At 42.9% G+C, this 19,597-nt stretch overlaps 1 protein-coding gene across 1 annotated transcript in view; it reads left to right on the forward strand.

Moving 5' to 3' along the window:
* The window catches only part of JMY (junction mediating and regulatory protein, p53 cofactor), a 143,011-nt gene that overhangs the window by 116,060 nt on the left and 7,354 nt on the right, over positions 1-19,597 (forward strand). Inside the window, exons 8-10 of the mRNA XM_006119180.3 lie at positions 5,499-5,594; positions 7,524-8,088; positions 16,857-17,167. Coding sequence (XP_006119242.3) covers positions 5,499-5,594; positions 7,524-8,088; positions 16,857-17,164 — 969 coding nt within the window. The 3' untranslated portion in view covers positions 17,165-17,167. The remainder of the gene's footprint in view (positions 1-5,498; positions 5,595-7,523; positions 8,089-16,856; positions 17,168-19,597) is intronic.

The raw sequence follows: 19,597 nt of genomic DNA on the forward strand, positions 1-19,597 counted from the left end.
GTATTATTGTGGCCCTTAGGGCTTCCAAAGTTGAGTAGCCCTGCCTTAGCAAAATCCACTCCCGCTGATAAGGTCAAGTCGTTTCCACTTCTTATGGGCAGAAAAGCCTACATCTCTGCCTCCCTCCAGCTGCGCATCTCGAATTATACTGCTCTGCTAGCAAGATATACACATCACATTTTTGAGCAGAGAATCACTTTTATTCAATATCTTTCAGAACAGAAAAGGGAGCAGTTTAAAGCCAACATGAATTAGGGCTTCCTAATAGCCAGGACAGCCTGCCTTTGACTCCGCTGACACCGCCACTTAGACCCTTGTAGCCACGGTCATGAGGAGGAGAGCCTCCTGGTTCCACATATCTGGCTTCCCAAAGCAAGTCCAGACTAGGGTAGAAGACCTCCCATTTGAGGGCCCAAAGCTCTTTGCAGAATCTATCCAACACTTCATTGCACTCCTTGAAAGATTGTAGGGCCACTCTTCAAATGTTGGGCATCACAAAAGCTATATCCAGAGATACAGACTTGACCTCTTTGCTCACTCACAGAGGCAGTACAACCAGAGATAATCCGCCGACCAGCCTACCCCTTCCCAGTCCTCTAATAAGACAAACGTTTTGAAGCTCAGGTCAGGAGTCATCAAATTCATCCCTCTCCTCCCGTCCTTCATGATACTCCAATATGCACACAATACCTAGCACCTTTCCATCATCACTGGTGCCTCATAACATCCGACATATGGGTGCTGGATATCATAAAGAACGAGTACTGCATGCCTTTTCTGTCCATCCCAAAACCCCAACCACCCACTCCATCCCTCTTGAGAGACCCATCTCACAAGTCTGTCCTATGTCAAGAAATCGACCACCTGCTCTCCATCAAAGCAGTAGAACGTGCTTCTGCATGGTAACCCTCTCCACCATCATTCTCTCTCTCAACAAAGATGACTGGTTGGTGACTCTCGACCTCCAGGATGCGTATTTCCATGTGCCTATCCACCCTGCGCACAGGAAGTTCCTCAGATTTACTGCGTGTGGACAGCCCTTCCAGTACATGGTACTCCCCTTTGTCCTTTCCACCGCACCAAGGGTATTCTCCAAGGTACTGGCGGTAGTTGCAGCTCATCTGCACAGACATGGAGTGTCCATCTTCCCTTATCTAGATGATTGCCTTATAAGGGCAGACTGCCTTCAAGAAACACAAAAGTCAGTCAGTACAACCATGGAAGTCTTTCAATCCCTGGGTCTCCAGATAAATCTTTCCAAGTGTCAACTCCAGCCAACCCAGGTGCTAGAGTTCCTAGGGGTCCATTTAGACTGTAACACCACCACTGAATCTTTGCCCCATCACAGATTCCTAGCCACATGGGAGCTCATTCATCTCTACTGCACAGCTCCCCAACTACCCTCCAAGGCATGTCTCCAGCTCTGACTTAAATGGGGCTTGTGTGCCACCACCACCATGGTAGTTCCTCATGCCAGACTATACATGAGGCCATTACAACACTGGCTCAGCACAGTCCATAGAATGAGGAGACACAGCCTCCTCAAGCTGGTCCCGGTGGCACTCACCATGAGAAACTTGATCCAGTGGTGGTTGAATGCACAAAATGTGCGCTGGGGTCCCCTTCCACAAACAAGCACCCTCCTTTACAATCACCACGGATGCATCCCAACTAGGATGGGGAGCCCACGTAGGCACCCTTACCAAACAAGCCTAATAGTCACCTGCAGAGACCATTCTGCATATCAATACCCTCGAGCTCTGCGCAATATTCTACACTTGCTGGCACTTTCGAGACCATATCTCCAATTCCACTGTGCAGATTTTTACAGAAAACCAAGCTGCAATGTTCTACATCAACAGGTAGGGAGGAGCCAGATCTTACCCCCTCTGCAGCAAAGCAGTCCGCCTCTGGACATGGTGCATTGCACACAACATAACCCTAATTGCCTCACACCTCGTAGGCAAAGACAACGTAACAGCAGACTCTTAGAAGGAACAGCTCCTCCAACCATGAGTGGGAAATGGATCCCACCATCTTACACCAGATCTTCCAATGCTGGGGTTTTTCCCCAGATTGACCTATTTGCGACACATACCAACAAAAAATGCCCTCAATATACTGTTCACGTGCAGGCATTGGCTCACTCTACCTGGGAGACGCATTCACGATCCACTGGGGCATAGCACTCCCTCTACGTTTTTCCACTTATACCTCTTTTCCATTAAGTGGTCAACAAAATCCGAATGGACAGGGCCAATGTTATCTTCATAGCCCCAGACTGGCCGAGACAAACGTGGTACTTACCTGCTCCAAATGCATCCAAGCGGCCATGGCGTCTCCCTCATGTCTTCATCCAACACTGCGCTCGCCTCCATCACCCACACTCTCCAGCTCCAGATGGGGTTTCTCCGTGGCTCACTCCACTAGAATCACAATGCACATATCAAGTCCAAGAAATTCTCAACAGCCGCAGAACATGCATTCGGAAATCTTACCTGTACAAATGGTGATGCTTCTCTTCTGGTCCCAAAGAAACGACCTCAATGCAACCTCAGCTCCGCTACCTGCAGTACATGATGGAGCTTAAGAACTTGGGCCTTTCCCTGAGATCCCTTAAAGTCCATCTTGCTGCAATCACAGCTCTACACCAACCAATAGACAATACATCGGTGTTCACACACCTGATAACTAAATGATTTCTTAAAAGCCTGCAAACACCTACCTGCCCACCAAACCACCAGTCCCTGCCTGGAACCTCAATCTCATTCTTAGTGCCCTAACAAGAAAGCCCTATGAGCTGATGGCAACCTGCTCGTTGTTCCACCTCTCCATAAAGATGGCCTTCCTTGTGGCTATAATGTCCACCAGAAGGGTTGGGGAAATCGGGGTCCTCATAAATTAATGGAGATTGCCTATCTCCTAGAACTGGAAGGGACCTTGAAAGGTCATCAAGTCCAGTCCCCTGCCTACACAGCAGGACCAAGTACCATCCCTCATGAATTTTTGCCCCAAATTCCTAAATGGCCTCCACAAGGATTGAACTCACAACCCTGGGTTTAGCAGGCCAATGCTCAAACCACTGAGCTATCCCTCCCCCCCCTCTTTCATAAAGACAAGGTGGTACTTCGGCCTCACCCCAAATTCATGCCAAAGGTCCCTTCCATGTTCTATTGCAATGAATCCATCAATTTACCTGTCTTCTTTCCTAAACCTCACGACAACGAGGCGCAAGCAATGCTCTATACCCTCAACCTCCACAGGGCCATCACGTTCTACATAGATAGAACCAGACATCTGCAAAACCAACAGATTATTAATTTCAACTGCTCAACCATCTCAGGGACTGCCCATTTCCTCTCAGAGACTATCCAAATGTATAGTGGGGTGCATAAGAGTAGTATACACAGCTTTCGGCAAAGAACCACCTGCACAACTTCATACACAGTCAACCAGAGCCATGGCTGCATCAACTGCATATATCCAGGTCATTCCCCTGTCAGATATCTGTAAATCAGCTACCTGGTCGTCCATCCATACTTTCATGACCCATTATGCTCTCGACATACATCCCTGTAGGGGAACCCTGTTCGGTCACACCATTCTCACAGCTGTCTATAAGGACACTACACTGACCGAAGCTCCCAGCTCTAGTGGATGAACCGCTTCATAATCACCTAAGGTAGAGCACCCACAGGGATGCTCCTTGAAGAAGGAGAGAGTTACTCATCCTCTGTAGTAACTGAGGTTCTTTGAGATGGGTGTCCCTGTGGGTACTCTACTACCCACCCTTCCTTCCCTCTGCTTCAGTGTATCGTCACGCATTCCTTCCGGGGCAGAGAAGGAACTGAAGAGATGATAGCCCATGCATGTGCATTAGCTGCTTGGTGTGGAGTGTGCTGCGCATGTGCGAACTACCTGTCACTAGCACTGCTATTGAAATCTTCTGGCTGAGCACAGTGCGGCACCCAAACACCTATGGTGGAGCACCCACAGAGACACCTATCTCGAAGAACCTCAGTTACTGCAGAGGGTGAGTAACCCTCTCTTCTTATATTGTGGGAACAAGTACATAACTTTTCCTTGTTCACTTTTTTCACACCAGTCATGATTTTACCTATCATATACCCCCTTAGTCTCCTCTTTTCTAAGGTGAAAAGTCCAAGTTTTTTAAATCTCTCTTCATACCAAACCCGTACCAAACCCCTAATAATTTTTGTTTCCCTTTTCTGAACCTTTTCTAAAGCCAATATATCCTTTTAGAGATGGTGACCACATCTGTACACAGTATTCAAGATGTGGGCATACCATGTTTTTATATAGAGGCAATAAGAAATCCTCTGTCTTATTCTCTATCCCTTTTTTTTAAATGATTCCTAACATTCTATTTGCTTTTTCGACTGCCACTGCACACGGAGTGGATGTTTTCAGAGAACTATCCACAATGACTCCAAGATCTCTCTTGAGTAGTTGTAACTAATTTGTCCCCATCATATTGTGTATGTAGTTGGGATTATTTTTTCCAACGTACATTATTTTACATTTATCAACATTACATTTCATTTGCCATTTTGTTGCCCAATCACTCAGTTTGGTGAGATCTTTTTGAAGCACTTCACAGCCTACTTTGATCTTAACTATCTTGAGCAGTTTGGTATCATCTGCAAATTTTGCCACCTTACTGTTTACCCCTTTCTCTAGAGGATCATTTTTAAATAAGTTGAATAGGATTGGTCCCAGGACAGACCCTTGGGGGACCCCCGTAGTTATCTCTCTTCATTCTGAAAACTTACTATTATTCCTACCCTTTTTTCCTGTCTCTTAACCAGTTATTAATCCACAAAAGGACCTTCCCTCTTATCCCATGACAACTTACTTTACTTAAGAGGCTTAGATGGGGGTTCTTGTCAAAGGCTTTCTGGAAATCTATATACACTGGATCCCCCTTGTCCACATGTTTGTTGACCCCCTTAAAATACTCTAGTAGATTAGTGAAGCATGATTTCCCTTTACAGGAACCATGTTGACTTTCCTCAACAAATTATGTTCATCTACGTGTCCAACAATTTTATTCTTTACTATATTTTCAAATAATTTACCCAGTACTGATGTTAGACTTACCAGCCTGTAATTGCCAGGATCACCTCTAGAGACCTTTTTAAATACTGGTGTCACGTTAGCTATCTTCCAGTCACTAGGCATGGAAGCTGATTTACGGGATATGTTGCAAATCACAGTTAATTCCACAATTTCACATTTGCGTTCTTTTGAACTCTTGGGTGAATACCATCTGGTCCCAGTGACTTGTTACTGTTAAATTTTTCAATTTGTTCCAAAACCTCCTTTAATGATCCCTCCATCTGGGACAACTCCTCAGATTTGTCACCTAAAAAGAGTACAAGCAGAATTCTGATAAGCTATGGCCTCAATACCTCGAATTTGAATTCACATAATGTTCTCTGTTTAGTAATTCATATGTTTCTGATGTCCTTTCTTAGAAGCAAGATCACCTTCAAGATGAAGAGGAAAGAAAGAGCTCCTGGGTTAGTCAGGAGCGACAGAAAACACTGGACAGACTTCGTACATTTAAACAGGTAATGGAAGTAATGTACTTTTTTTTCCACCAGGATGTAGCATTTATTTCTAAATATAAACTTCAGTTATATTCTGGCAATGTCTTGAGAGAGATCTGTTGCACCTCTTTAAATATTTCAGAGCATTCATTTGGAGAATGGATATTATAATTCTGTAGGCTAAGATTTAAGGGGAAATAAGGCATAGCATTGGATAAAGTTCTTCGGATGTATTGCAGCATAGTTCTGTGCTGAACCTCAATAGTCTGTTTTTCTCCTGTTAGTTAATATTTGCAGGAAAAAATTTAGAAACTGAAACAAGGTCTTTGCTTATATAGAAATTGGATTGGATCATATTACTTGTTGTTTGCATGACAATAACACTTAAAAGTCCCTATCTAAAAGAGCTTACAACTGATAACCAGAGAAGAGAAAACAGATTGATTGCAGGCAGGACTACAAGGAAATGACAATATTAACCCCTTTTAATTAGGGATGGAAAATAGCAGTTAAACAGTTAACTGGTTAAACAAAAAATGTTTAACCGGTTAATCATGGTCCTGCAGCAGGGAGGGGGGCTGCCTGGCTTGGGGCCAGGATCTTCCTGCCCCCTTCCAGGAATTGGGGCTGCCACTGCAGTGGCTAGCGAGGGGTCGGGGATGCCAGTGCAGCTGGGACTTGAGCTGTGGACCATCTGGGGTGCAGGGCTGGGGCTGTCACCTAATGGTTACCCAGTAAACCTTTACATCCCTACTTTTAATAGTTGCTGGCTTAAGTAGGAACGAGTAATGAAATTGGAGAATTTCCATTATTAGTAACATTCTTGTTTAGTAGTGATTACAAAAAATGAAGTTTTTTTCCATCCAAATTGCTTGCCAGGGCTACTTGTCACTTAGAGCTTCTATACATTAGAGTAATTTCACACACTGAATCAATAAGGTATTTATCAAATTGTTAATGGTTACATTATGTATATTTTATCCATATAGATAGGATTGTGTACCTTTGTAAAAAATATTATGTAATATGTTTTTTAAAAATACATACTGGGCCCATTTTTCAAAAGCAGTCTTTAGTTTCACCTTTAGTAGCTTGTCTAAACAGATACAATTTTCAGGGACATAAACTTCAGGGATAGGGCAAATGTAGAAGCCACAGATAATAAGACCACTTTAAAAGCTCATCTTTGACAGAAAAGTCTAGTGTTTGAAGTGCCAGTAGAAGAAAACTACTGAAAAGTGTTGAAGATCTTCTTGTTGTCTGGGTTAGTAGGATAGTGCTGCATTTGGCAAGCTGCAGTGCAACTCGCTGGCCTATTTTATGTGGGAGGAGAAGGAAGATTTTACTTTTATTTTCCAGGAAGGAAACATTTAGATCAAGTGTCTGGCTCTTGAGGAAATATGATTTCTATCTATTTGCATCCAAGTTGACCTAATCGGAAAGATTGAATTGACCAAGAGTCACAGTGAGACAATGGATTTAGAACCTAGGATCTTTCTGTCATTCTAGTCTTTATTGTAGCCTGTAGTTACGTAAAGAGGAGAGAAGATGACTGGACTAATCTAGTTGTGAAGCATTTATAAATTTCTGAGGAATGTGCTCATCTGTCACCTTCTGTCAAGAGTAAGGGTAGGAGGAGGTGGTGGTTTGCAGTATGTTCAAGATACAATCTGGGAATGATAGTCCATGCTTGCAAAACTTTAAATGAGTGTCACACTCTATAAATATGTCATGGTACGCTAGTGTGCTGCCATATGCTGGCTAATTTTATTGGAATATTTTGTTTGAAAATGAGTGATTCCAGTCCAATACATTAGCAAAGTAAAGAACAAAAATATAAAAATGAGTTTCCTTGTCACAAAGGCAAAATCACTGATCAAATGTCCTATAGTTTCTAATATAGCATATTGCATACACTTATCTAATTTTAAATAACTTGTTTTATTTTAGCGGTATCCTGGGCAAGTAATACTTAAATCAACCAGACTGCGACTGGCTCATGCAAAAAGTGGTAGTATACCCACCTCACTGTCCTGTGTAGATCAACTTCAAACTCTACCAGTAACCACGCTTATCCAAAAGAAAACCAAAGAGGTGGAATCAGGAAAAATAATCCAGCCTTTACAAAGCCAGGATGCCAGAGGTTTAGAACAACTTGAAAATAGTTCATTTTCTCCCAGTGGCACTACCTCTGAACAGTCCCATCATACTCCTCCTCCACTTCTTGCCAGTAATGAGCTTCACCCAGATACTGTTACTATAGTTCCACTCCCTCCTCCTTTGCCTCCACCACCACCACCACCGCCACCTCTGCCCATCAAGGAAGATTCTACTGAATCCTTAGAGAAAAGTGACAGCCCTGTTAAACAGGAGAGTGAAGATAAGGGAGTCCCACAGTCTACTACTGTACTACCATCAACTGTCCCATCAGCACACCTTTTTGATAGCAATCAGTTAGTCAGTGCCAAGAAGAAACTTAAGAAGACCGATCTAGAAGGTTTACAAAGGAGAAGAGGTAATATTTTTATTTATTTAAACATAACGCTAAGGAATATACTCCTAGTAATTTTGTTTCCCTCTTTTTTTTAATTGCTGTATAGAAAAGGGTGTTCTAGTGCCCTCAGCTGAAAAATATGAACTTAGGTGGTAAGGAATTTGTACTGTAGTGTATGCTATTGATTCAGTTGTATCGGACATCATATAAACTGGTATATGGCAAAGGTCAATGTTGCTGTTAAATGGATACTTTTAATTTTTTTCTGCAGTCCACAAAACAATTGTCTACTGTTATAAGCACACAAAGGTCCTGGTCCTGCAAGGAGGACTGTGTATGTAGACCTATGCACTTGTGCAGCTTCCTATTTAAGTCAGCAGTTCCCCAGAACTCTGCCTGTATTTGGGGTCTAATCTACCCGTGAGTTTCTAGGTGGGAAGATGCTTACTTTCTAGAATTCTGTTTTACGTTTATTATAGGGATTGTAAAATTTGTGTCAAATGAAGAGTATAATTACACTTATATAGTATTAATTTGGAATAACAATGCTTCAGCAACTTATTATGTAAATTTATGTAACTCGGTTTAAATCACTTTTTAGTTTTTGGCAAAACTTCTTTTGCCCTGAAATTACTAGTGGTCAGCTTGAAACTAGAAAGGAAAAGTTTGGAACAATTTAAGAATGTTAGTCAAGCTTAAAGCATTTTTGTCAATGTTTATAAAATATCTTCAATATTTTGATGCATTCAGAATGCTTGGCACACAAAGTAACAAATGTGTATACATATACGATCAGTTCTTCTAAGTTAACTTTAAACCTGTTTCAGCTACTTTTGGTCAAACTGGGGGAGCATTATTTAGGGATGTTAGATATTGTGTAATTGAATAGACATGTAACCACATGAAATTTTAGCCATTACCTCAACGGTCCCCAGAGGAGGGGCTGGCAGCCAGTGCATTCCTGACCCCACTCCCAGCAAGCTGCCTGCCACCCTGGGTCTTTATCACAGGCAGCAGTGCAGGGTGGCATGTAGGAGCTGGTCTGCTAGGGGAGCCAGTGGAAAAACTAGCTCCCTGTGCAGACCAGCTGTGTGCTGCCCTGTGCTGCTGCCTCTGTAATAGAGGCAGAAGCACGGGGTGGCAGCAGCCTGTGGGGACAACGTCTGAGCTCCCTGCGTACAGGGGCTGCTGCTGGGTACAAGTTGGACCCACCATGGACAAAGGCTGCTCCATAGGATACAGAGCAGCCTCTGTCCACAGGAAGCTCGGACCCCCGGGGACAGGGGTTTGCTTCACACCAGCCTCCCCTGCAACCCCCCTGCACTGCTGCCTCTGATAGAGGCAGCAGTGCGGAGTGGGCTAGGCGGCACATAGCTGGTGCTGGGGGGAACCAGCTTTTAAGCTGGCTCTCCCCATCACTGGTTCCTGCCTGCCCTCCTCCGTGCTGCAGCAAGGCAGGACAGGTGAGTCCGCAGAAACTCTTACATGTAGAGGGCTGGCTTGAAAAGCTGGTTCCCTGCATATATTGGTTCCAGTCAGCCTCCCTCACCCTCCACGCTGCTGCCTCTGTAGCAGAGGCAATAGGGTGGGGGAGGGGGAGGGGGGAGGTGGATCTGCTGCTCATGGGGAGCTGGCTTTTAAGCTAGCTCCTCATGGGCACTGTCTCCTGCTCTCTTCCGCTGCCTTCTGTCTGATACAGGGTTATCAGTTAATCATGTAATCTACATGCTGACATCTCTAGCTTTACTGCATTTCTTAGAGACATTTATGGCCAGATTGAGGGGCAGATGACTGGTGGGGTGCTGTTTTTTTGTTAGTGATAAATTGAAAGATAGAATGATTGAAGTAAAATGTTTCAGATGTTCTGTTTGTGGATTCATTTTTCACTAACCACCTAGAATGTCCCAAACATTAGTAGAATCTCATGGAACTTTGCAGGCTTCCTGAGAGCTGTTTTCCTTGAACTATCTAGAATATTGTCAGTCTTGCCCCTGTGGGTACTAAAGGGGTGAAGCATCACCAGTCATTGAGATATAAGAATGAAGTGAAGTGAAAGTCCCACTGCAGTATTGTGAGCCTTGTTTTACAGTGTAATTGTGAAAGAGTACTTGTGTTTTAAGACTTGAAGAGGGTAAGTAGGAATTAATAAAGGACATATTTAGTGAGATGCCAGAGACATCTATGAAACAATATAAAAGAAAGTTACTTTTTTGCCATGCTTATCAAGTGATTTTTGATGACTTTGAGACTGACCAACAGCCTCCCTGGTTTGAGCAACCATGGTACCAATCACTGGGTTCCTTCCCATCATAGTGGCCATACTGGGACTCTTGGGCCAAATGCAGGGGTGGCCAACCTGCAGCTCATGAGCTGCATGCGGCTCTTCCCCCCCCCCCCAGAAGTGCGGCTTGCGCAGCCACCCCTGCATGCTCTTCCCTCCCCCCTGCCACCCCCCACAATGGCCCCACGCTCCTCTTACTGGCGCTCCCCCAAGATGAACACCACGCTGATACTACCTCCAGGGACAACAAAGGCTTCCTGTGGGGTGGCGGGGGGGAGTTCTGCAGCTACACGGGAAGTACGCGGGCTGCTCTCCCCCACCAGCCAGCACAGTACCTAAAATGCTAGTCTGTTGCATGCTGCGGACTTTGTTCCCCTGCTGCCTTCCTGCGTGCGGGGGAGGGGGTAAGGGTCTGGGACTGCGCTGCTCCAGTGGCGCGTGCTGCCTGAGAATTTGGGGCTGGCATGGTCTGGGACTCCCGCTCCCCCCGCGCAGGAAGGCAGCAGGGGAATAAAGTCCCCAGAGCACTGGCTCCAGCTACTTGGTCAGCGTGTGCTGCTGTGGGGAGCAAAGGGGCAAGGTGCGCAGTGCCCGAGCATTTGTTGCTGGCGCAGTCAGGGACTCGCCCTACCCCCAGTGCAGGAAGGCATCATGTGTGTGACGGACCAGCGTTTCACATACTGCGCTGCTGTTTGGGGGATGAGAGAACAGCTCATGCACTTCCTGGGCCTTAGTGCACAGCTGCAGGATTCCCTTCCCCCCACCCAGACCCTCCGCAAGTACCATGCCCCAGCACCCACTGGCACCCTATTGTCTGCCCCAGGCCCCTGCCTGAGCGGCCACATTAGTGAGGCTTGGGGGGTTTTGGAGTGGTTGTTTTTTTGCATCTCACTTGTGTGGTCCTGACTGACTTTTGTGGGTCAGGCATCCTGACTCAAAACAGGTTCCCTGCCCCTCTCATAAATAAAGACAATGCTGAAACATTTTGTGTTTGACATAATATTTTATTTAAAACTGAAGCCAGGCCAATTGGGGCCAAGCCCCAATCTGGCCACAGCATCAGAACACTCCTGCACACACACACCCACACTCCAAACCTGAGTCTATCATACACTGGAACCCCCAGTCCTGAGCCTCTCACATCTCCAAACTGCTGCACCCCCAGTCTTCTGCCACAACATTCCTGCACCATCCACACACTCCAGATCTGTGTCCTGAGCCCATCATACTCCCAGCCTCCTTGCCTTGAGCCCCTCATACACCCCAGCCCAAACACCTGCACCCTCACAGCCACAAGACTGCAGCCCAACCCTCTCCCTGACCCCAACATTCTCCAGCCTGGAGCCCCCTCCCTGAGCCAGCATCCTCTTCTCTACTTCCTCCTGCACTCAAATTCCCTCCCAGAGCTTGCACCTCTCACCCCTTCCCAGTGCTTTTTTTGTGATGGTATGTCCCGTGATGGTGTACTGGCACCTATTTTCCCCCCCTGTGGCTTTTTTTCCTTTTTCCTCAACAACTCCTCCCCCCTGCCCAGTATGTGGCTTTTCACACACTATCCACCACTGTTTTGGCTCTTCGTCTCTAACGGGTTGGCCACTCCAGGCCTAATAGGTTTGAGCCTACCAGCAGCTGAGGAAGTAGCTTCTTCAGCTGCTGCCTCAAGGGCCTGTGAACACCATGAGCATGCAAGAGAAGAACCAGAGACCAAAGTTGAGGAGGAAGTCACTCTACAAGCCCACTTCCTGTCACTGTCATCAGAAGAGATGTGATGCCCCCCTGCCAACTATGGTAGATGACAAAGTATTCCTAGACTGGGCACAGAGAGCAGCAACTGCACTATTTTTACCTAAGCTGCTTCCTGAAGGAGGTCCAAATGACTGCAGAACAACTCCTTTTGAAGGGATGAAATTATTTGTCAGTAAGACCAATGTCTCCACCTCTTCTAGAGTAGCCCTTCTATTAAACAGGCTCTACTGGACCCGACCAAGGCAATATGGCAGACCCCCATATTTGTTTGAACAACTTGCAAGTGGGGAGACAAGAAATAGTGTGCTACTAGAAGACACAGAATTTCTGTTCACATCTACCTCCCAATTCAGTCATTGTAGACAGAGTTAATTCTAAGGGCCACCAAGATCCAGTTTAAGTTCACCCTTTATGACTGCATGTGGAAGCACCTAGACTTTTTTGGCCGGAAGGCTTACTTTGCAGTCAGGCTACAGTTCAGAGTGGAAAACTATCAAGCCTTGTTGTCTAAATATGACTATTAAAACAATGCTAAGTTTAATTATTTTATTGAACAGCTCTCCATTTCTCATAAGGAGCCATTTAAGGCCTTAGTGAGCACCAAGTGGTGACTAAAACATCTCTTCAGTTTGCACACATTCTCTTTCAACCACCATTGTGATGAGATGGGTCTTGTGGCTTTATCTATCCTGCTTCCCAAAGGATGCCCAAATGACTACAGAAAACCACCTTTTGAAGGGATTATTTGTTAGTAAGACCAGTGCCTCCCTCCATGCTAAAAAAATGCAAGGGCCACTTTTCAGTCCCTCAGGATATGTACACCTGGGTGCAAAAGGAGATATAGACATCAGCCATCTTTCAAGCCTCTTCATCACAATACTCTTGAGTATTCATTTCACTGATCATCTGAACCTAGAGGAAGGAAGAAGCCCACCTTTCTCACATAAATAAAGGTGGGAGCTCAACAAGTTTCCTCTCAACTCTTCACTTTGAAGAGCCAGTTTTGAAGGGTTGGTTGAGATGCCTGTAGAACACTTGACTCACTGCTGCATCATGATGGAAAACCCCACCCATTCCTTTGAAATTCCATTCTATAGCACCTGGGAATGGATTAACTGTAACAAATAAGTGCGGAAGATCTGGGATGCATACACCATCCGTTTCTGTTCCTTCCTCCCTGCATGATGGACTGTAAATTTGACATGAAGCACAAAGCCTGGCAAACCAGATCACTGATTTCAAATTTCTGGTCTTGTTTGTCATTTGGCAGGGTATTCTGTTCCAAGTAGATATTGAAAGCAAGGCATTACAGACTCAGTGGACATTGGGACTGCTACTATCTTGCTAATACCTTGAAAAGCTGCCTTGAGTTTTTTGTGGCCTGCAGAAACAACGAATTTGAAGATGTCATCACGACTGACAAAGAAATGGTGGAAAATTTAAGAGTTGAGCCTGTCTTCAAGGAAATTCATATTTATGAGAAGAGACAGGTTACAAGGGCAAAGATAAGGTGATGGTAAGCTCATGGAAAAAAATTCAAGAGGGAGGTTATTTACTCACTCAATACTGCTTAAGTGTCCATCGGAGAAAGGTTTGAACAAGAAAAGCCCCACAAAAAGATCTGGTTTTTTTAATATGATTTTTACTAAGATGCTAGTGGACAGGAAAACACTCTTGAACAATGTTATGCACCTTCACCAGATGCTGACACATGGGGAATGTTTGGATGTCAGTGATAAAGGCCTGTGTGTCAAATTGGACAAGATCTGTCACATATTTTGCAGCAGAGTAAGCATTCTGCACTCCAAGTTCTCCAGAACTTCTCTTCCAGTCAGGTTATGGATAACAGACCCCCAACAGCCTCTGAAATCACAAAACCCACTATGGATCACATATGACCATCTTGTGTGTCTAGATCTGACCAGGGAATGATGGGACCTCATATACCATTCCAAACAAGCATGTCATTACTGAATCAACAAGCCACTGTATTTTCACCTCCCATATAGATTTTGGATTGCACTGGAGCACATCTGAACAAAACAAGAAAGGGGCCACTACTCTTAATGCACAAGTACAAAATCAAAGACTTCCTTTTTCTGACTGCAAAGAGACCATGCCAACCATTGAACACAACATTAATAGTGCCCCAGATATGGGTTGAAAGTGAACTGGATGATATTTACAATCGCTGTGCCAGAGAAGGCCTTGAAATAGCATATGTACTAAGGATGTGAAAGGTTAACCAGTGGGGGCTGGAGCAGCTTCTTGCTTGCTGTGAGCAGGGGGCTACACCTGCCCTGCGGGGCCTGCTACAGACGGGGGCTGATCTAGGTGTCCAGAAATGCTCCTGCCCCCACTGCAGCTGCGCTCGGATATTTTGAGTGCTCCAGCCCAGATGGCTTGGAGTACTCTTCCTTAATTAAGAACATAAGAAGGGCCATATTGGGTCAGATCAAAGGTCCATCCAGCCCACTATCCTGTCTGCCACAGTGGCCAATGCCAGATGTCCCAGAGGGAGTGAATTGAACAGGTAATGATCAATTGATCTCTCTCCTGCCATCCATCTCCATCCTCTGACAGAGGCTAGGGACACCATTCCTTACCCGTACTGGCTAATAGCCATTTATGGACTTTACCTCCATGAATTTATCTAGTTCTCTTTTAAACTCTGTTATAGTCTTCGCCTTCACAACCTCCTCAGGCAAGGAGTTCCACAGATTGACTATGCACTGTGTGAAGAAGAACTTCCTTTTGTTTTAAACCTGCTGCCTATTAGTTTCATTTGGTGGCCCCTAGTTCTTATATTATGGGAACAAGTAAATAATTTTCCTTATTCACTTTCTCCATACCACTCATGATTCTATATACCTCTATCATATCCCTCGTTGGTCTCCTCTTTTCCAAGCTGAGAAGTCCCAGTCTCTTTAATCTCTCCTCATATGGGACCTGTTCCAAACCCCTAATCATTTTAGTTGCCCATCTCTGAACCTTTTCTAATGCCAATTTACCTTTTCTGAGATGGAGACCACATCTGTACGCAGTATTCCAGATGTGGGTGTACCATATATTTATATAAGGGCAATAAGATATTCTCTGTCTGATTCTGTCCCTTTTTTTAATGATTCCTAACATCCTGTTTGCTTTTTTGACTGCCGCTGCACACGGAGTGGACATCTTCAGAGAACTATCCACAATGACTCCCAAGATCTGTTTCCTGATTAGTTGTAGCTAAATTAGTCCCCTCCATATTATATGTATAGTTGGGGTTATTTTTTTCCAATGTGCATTACTTTACATTTATCCACATTAAATTTCGTTTGCCATTTTGTTGCCCAGTCACTTAGTTTGGTGAGATCTTTTTGAAGTTCTTCACAGTCTGCTTTGGTCTTAACTACCTTGAGCAGTTTAGTATCGTCTGCAAACTTTGCCACCTCACTGTTTACCCCTTTTTCCAGATCATTTATGAATATGTTGAATAGGATTGGCCCTAGGACTGACCCTTGGGGAACACCACTAGTTACCCCTCTCCATTCTGAAAATTTACCATTTATTCCTACCCTTTGTTTCCTGTCTTTTAACCAGTTCTCAGTCCATGAAAGGATCTTCCCTCTTATCCCATGACAACTTAATTTACGTAAGAGCCTTTGGTGAGGGACCTTGTCAAAGGCTTTCTGGAAATCTAAGTCCACTATATCTACTGGATCCCCCTTGTCCACACCTTCATTAACCCCTTGATCCCTAATAGATTAGTAAGGCATGATTTCCCTTTACAGAAACCATGTTGACTTTTGCCCAGCTGGTTTACTGGTTAAACTTCATGTTTATCCAAAACCCAGAAAGGATGGGTGAAATTCACAAATGGGTAAAAAAGGTTGTTTTAAAAATATAAACTTAGGAGAAATGGGGAGAATGAACATGCAGGTGCATAGCTAGTTCTCGTTGTATTCAGAATACTATGCTGGGCTTTTTATTTTGTTTTTGACGCCTGAATTCAGGACTCTTAGTCTGTAGCTCTGCAAAACCAAAATGCATTTGAAATACTAGTTTCTGTTTCACAGGGGAATAAAGCTGCAGGTAGACTGTAAAGGCCCCTTACTCTGTGCCTTAAAGCTCAATTGCTCTGCTTGCAGTAAGTATTTGAGAAGGTTTGAGTAGCCTGGGGATAATTCTATGCAAATCCACTGGCCCATATGCCACCTTTCAGATTGGAGGTGAGGGAAAATATGAAGCTGCAGCTGACCACATCTGCTACTCCCTGATGGCTTGTAGTAGAAGACAAGCAGTGGACATAAACCAGCTTGTCCTAAAAATTCAGTTTCTCTTTTGGTATTTTCATTAGACAGAGTATGCAGTCCAGGCAGTTATGTGCTCACTATTGTCGTTTCAGCCACAAGAAATAGACATCATAATGTATTTTGATTTTTGTAACTGATTCTCGCAGGCAGGAAAACTTACCTACCAAAGTAGCCATTCTTTATATCATATGCTGATGTTACTTGGTTTTCAGGAGTCAGTGTTCACAGTACAAATATAATTTCTTTCTTCCAATAGAGGAAAATATATTTGAAGATAAAAACAGCATTAGAAAATAGAGCTTACCAACAGTTATCATAGGGCAGTATCTTATTGTTTTCCCTCTATTTTGAATGCAAAATTGCTGTGGTAACCAGCTTTAGTCATATTGGAAATAAAAATGAAGCTGTTGAAATGTGTAAATATATTAAATGTAAGACTAACTCAGTGTTTTGCTTCACTGCAGTGAGTTCCCCAATGGATGAGGTGCTGGCTTCCTTGAAGCGTGGTAGTTTTCATCTAAGAAAGGTTGAACAGAGAAATCTCCCTCCTTTCCCTGATGAAGATGACAGCAATAATATCTTGGCACAGATAAGAAAAGGGGTGAAACTGAAGAAAGTACAGAAGGATGTTCTGAGAGAGTCTTTTACAATTCTGCCTGACACTGACCCCTTAACACGGAGCATCCATGAAGCACTGCGGAGGATTAAGGAGGCATCACCTGAATCAGAAGATGAAGAGGAGAGTTTGCCTTGCACAGACTGGGAAAGTTAACCTGTAAAGTTCCTACATTTTAAATTTGATGCTTTTTAGGAATACCTGCTAAGCTTGGGTTAGAAAGTCTAGTAGACTTTAAATTGTGCCTAAATCATTCTAAAATTGGTTAAAACGTGCACATGCACAAGCTGAGAATCATGCACGTTTAACTGGGAGTTAATTAAGCTTATAATAAGGGAAACTTTTTTCTGGGCTGTTGCTTTTGTGAACATTTTTTGCTGAACCAGTGATAAAAATTATCCTCACAGAAAACTTACATTTCAGTAAATTGAAGAGACTGCACCTTGTAAGATTGAAAAGGGATTTCAGAAATAACAACAAAATCACTCGTGAATATATCCCAGTATTTTCTAATATGTAAAAATCCGGTGTTTCCTGCTTGAGGCTAAATAATTACAAGTAAAAAAAAATTAGATCTGACTACTAAGCATATGAAGTTGTTGGTTACCCTGGGTGGCTGGCTTTTTGATAGATTCCTAAACCATAAACCAGTATAATTTAGACTTTTACTGTTAATAAAATATTCCACAAATTTACAGGTATTGTAGTTAGATACAATACAAATACTGACTTAAGATGGCTAGTTTCCGTAAATTCAGATCAGAACATGCAGAAATAGCCAAAGGACCTAAGTTTTCAACATTAAGATGGTGTGGTAACCTAAAGACATGGATTCTTTTGTGTTGCTCCTATGAACTGGACTGAGTGTGTTGTATTTTTGCAGCAGATCTGCTGATGGGAGATGGTCATATTTAAATATAAAGAAAAGGTTAAAATAAACATACTTGTAAGTAAATTGGTAAATCCAAATCAAAGAGAAGGGTACACGGGTCTCTAAAGAAATTATTTCAAAAACTTGTTTAAAATGGACACTCAGAAGATTTATAATTGGTTAAAGGAAATAAATAATACATATTACATTCAACCCACATATTGTGGTAGCAAAAATACCCAATCTGTGTATTAAATATTAAGCAGTAATGCATTACTATGTATTGAGAACTTTTCAGACACTGCCACAGCTGGGAAACAACATTTAGTACAAGTACCACAGCTATTATAAAGCAAAACAACCTATAGTATTTTACTGTGATTACAAGTTTATTAAATTAAAGCCATTAAATAAATTGTACTGTCAATTTAATATCCTATTCTAAATTTTAGAAAAACAGTCAGTTACCTTCTTCCCTTCTCATTGGTAGAGTTTGCACGAGACAGAGACACGTACTAATTGATCACATTTGTTTGTTTTTACTGTATTTCTCCTGATCTAGCTTTATTGATAAAAAGTGTGAAACCATTTTAACCCAGAGGTGCAGATATACTTGCATGCTGGTGGAATGCCTAGTCAAAAGCTGGTATCATCTGAAGGGCTATCTTGCTCTCACTACAGTTGTTAGTCACTCAATCTGGCACCTGCCTTAAAACTATCATTCAGTTCACGATTGCAGGTTTCGGTTCCTCAAGATTTCCCATGACCATTAATAAAAAAGGTGTGAGGTTGAATTACTTTTTTTAGTGTGTTTATTCTTCTGTTTCTCACCTAGACATTTCACCAAACATATTTTATGATTGGGCTTTATATAGTAGTTTTGTAAGCCTAATTGTGTCTTTTGAAATCCCCCCCCCCCCCATTTTTTTCCCTCTTGGGACGAATACCCTTTGATAAACAGGTTAATGTAAACTGCTTCCCTCAAAATCTTTTTTTTTTTTTTAATTTGAGGTATTGATAGGGTACCAGTTGTCATCTTTTGTAGGCCAATGTTATCTGAACCTTAAATACTCTCACAATGAGACTGTATTTTATGATCTTTTTCCCTTGTTAAGGACACAGTCCTGACATAGATTTTTTTAACTTCTATTGAAAGTAGTAAGTTGAAGATGCAGAATAGTTTGGAATTTAGACTCCAGATTTACACACCATTTGGTATTTTGCATTTTACTCCCCACGACACTCTGACCATAAAAATAATTGAGGGATATAATTGTATAACATTTTTTGGATAGATTTGTAATGGCTGGTGTTTAGAGTAGGGATGTTAGATTAACTAATTAATGGATAAGCATCACCATAACTGTTAACAGTTAACTGATTAACTGGGATTTTACATCCCTAGTTTAAAAAAAATTATAAAAGCTATGCTATGCTGAGGAATTGTATAAAACAATCTTATTGCAAGAGCAATAGACAGAAAGATGTTTAAGCCATTCTATTGAATTACTGTTTTCACAGACATGACCCTACTTTATGAATGTATAAATTAACAGAATTAATTGCACAGTACTTTAAATAATGGTCTACTGCAGAAATTTCAGAGCATGTTTTCCAGTACAAGAAAATTAGTTTAATGCCAAGACCTGTAAAAGAATGACATTATTGATTAAAATTACATTTCTGGGGCAAAATGCATTACAGAAAGGTATTTTATA

This window comes from Pelodiscus sinensis, chromosome 6 (assembly GCF_052426305.1).
Source record: "Pelodiscus sinensis isolate ZL-2025 chromosome 6, ASM5242630v1, whole genome shotgun sequence".
NCBI classification, from domain to species: domain Eukaryota; kingdom Metazoa; phylum Chordata; order Testudines; family Trionychidae; genus Pelodiscus; species Pelodiscus sinensis.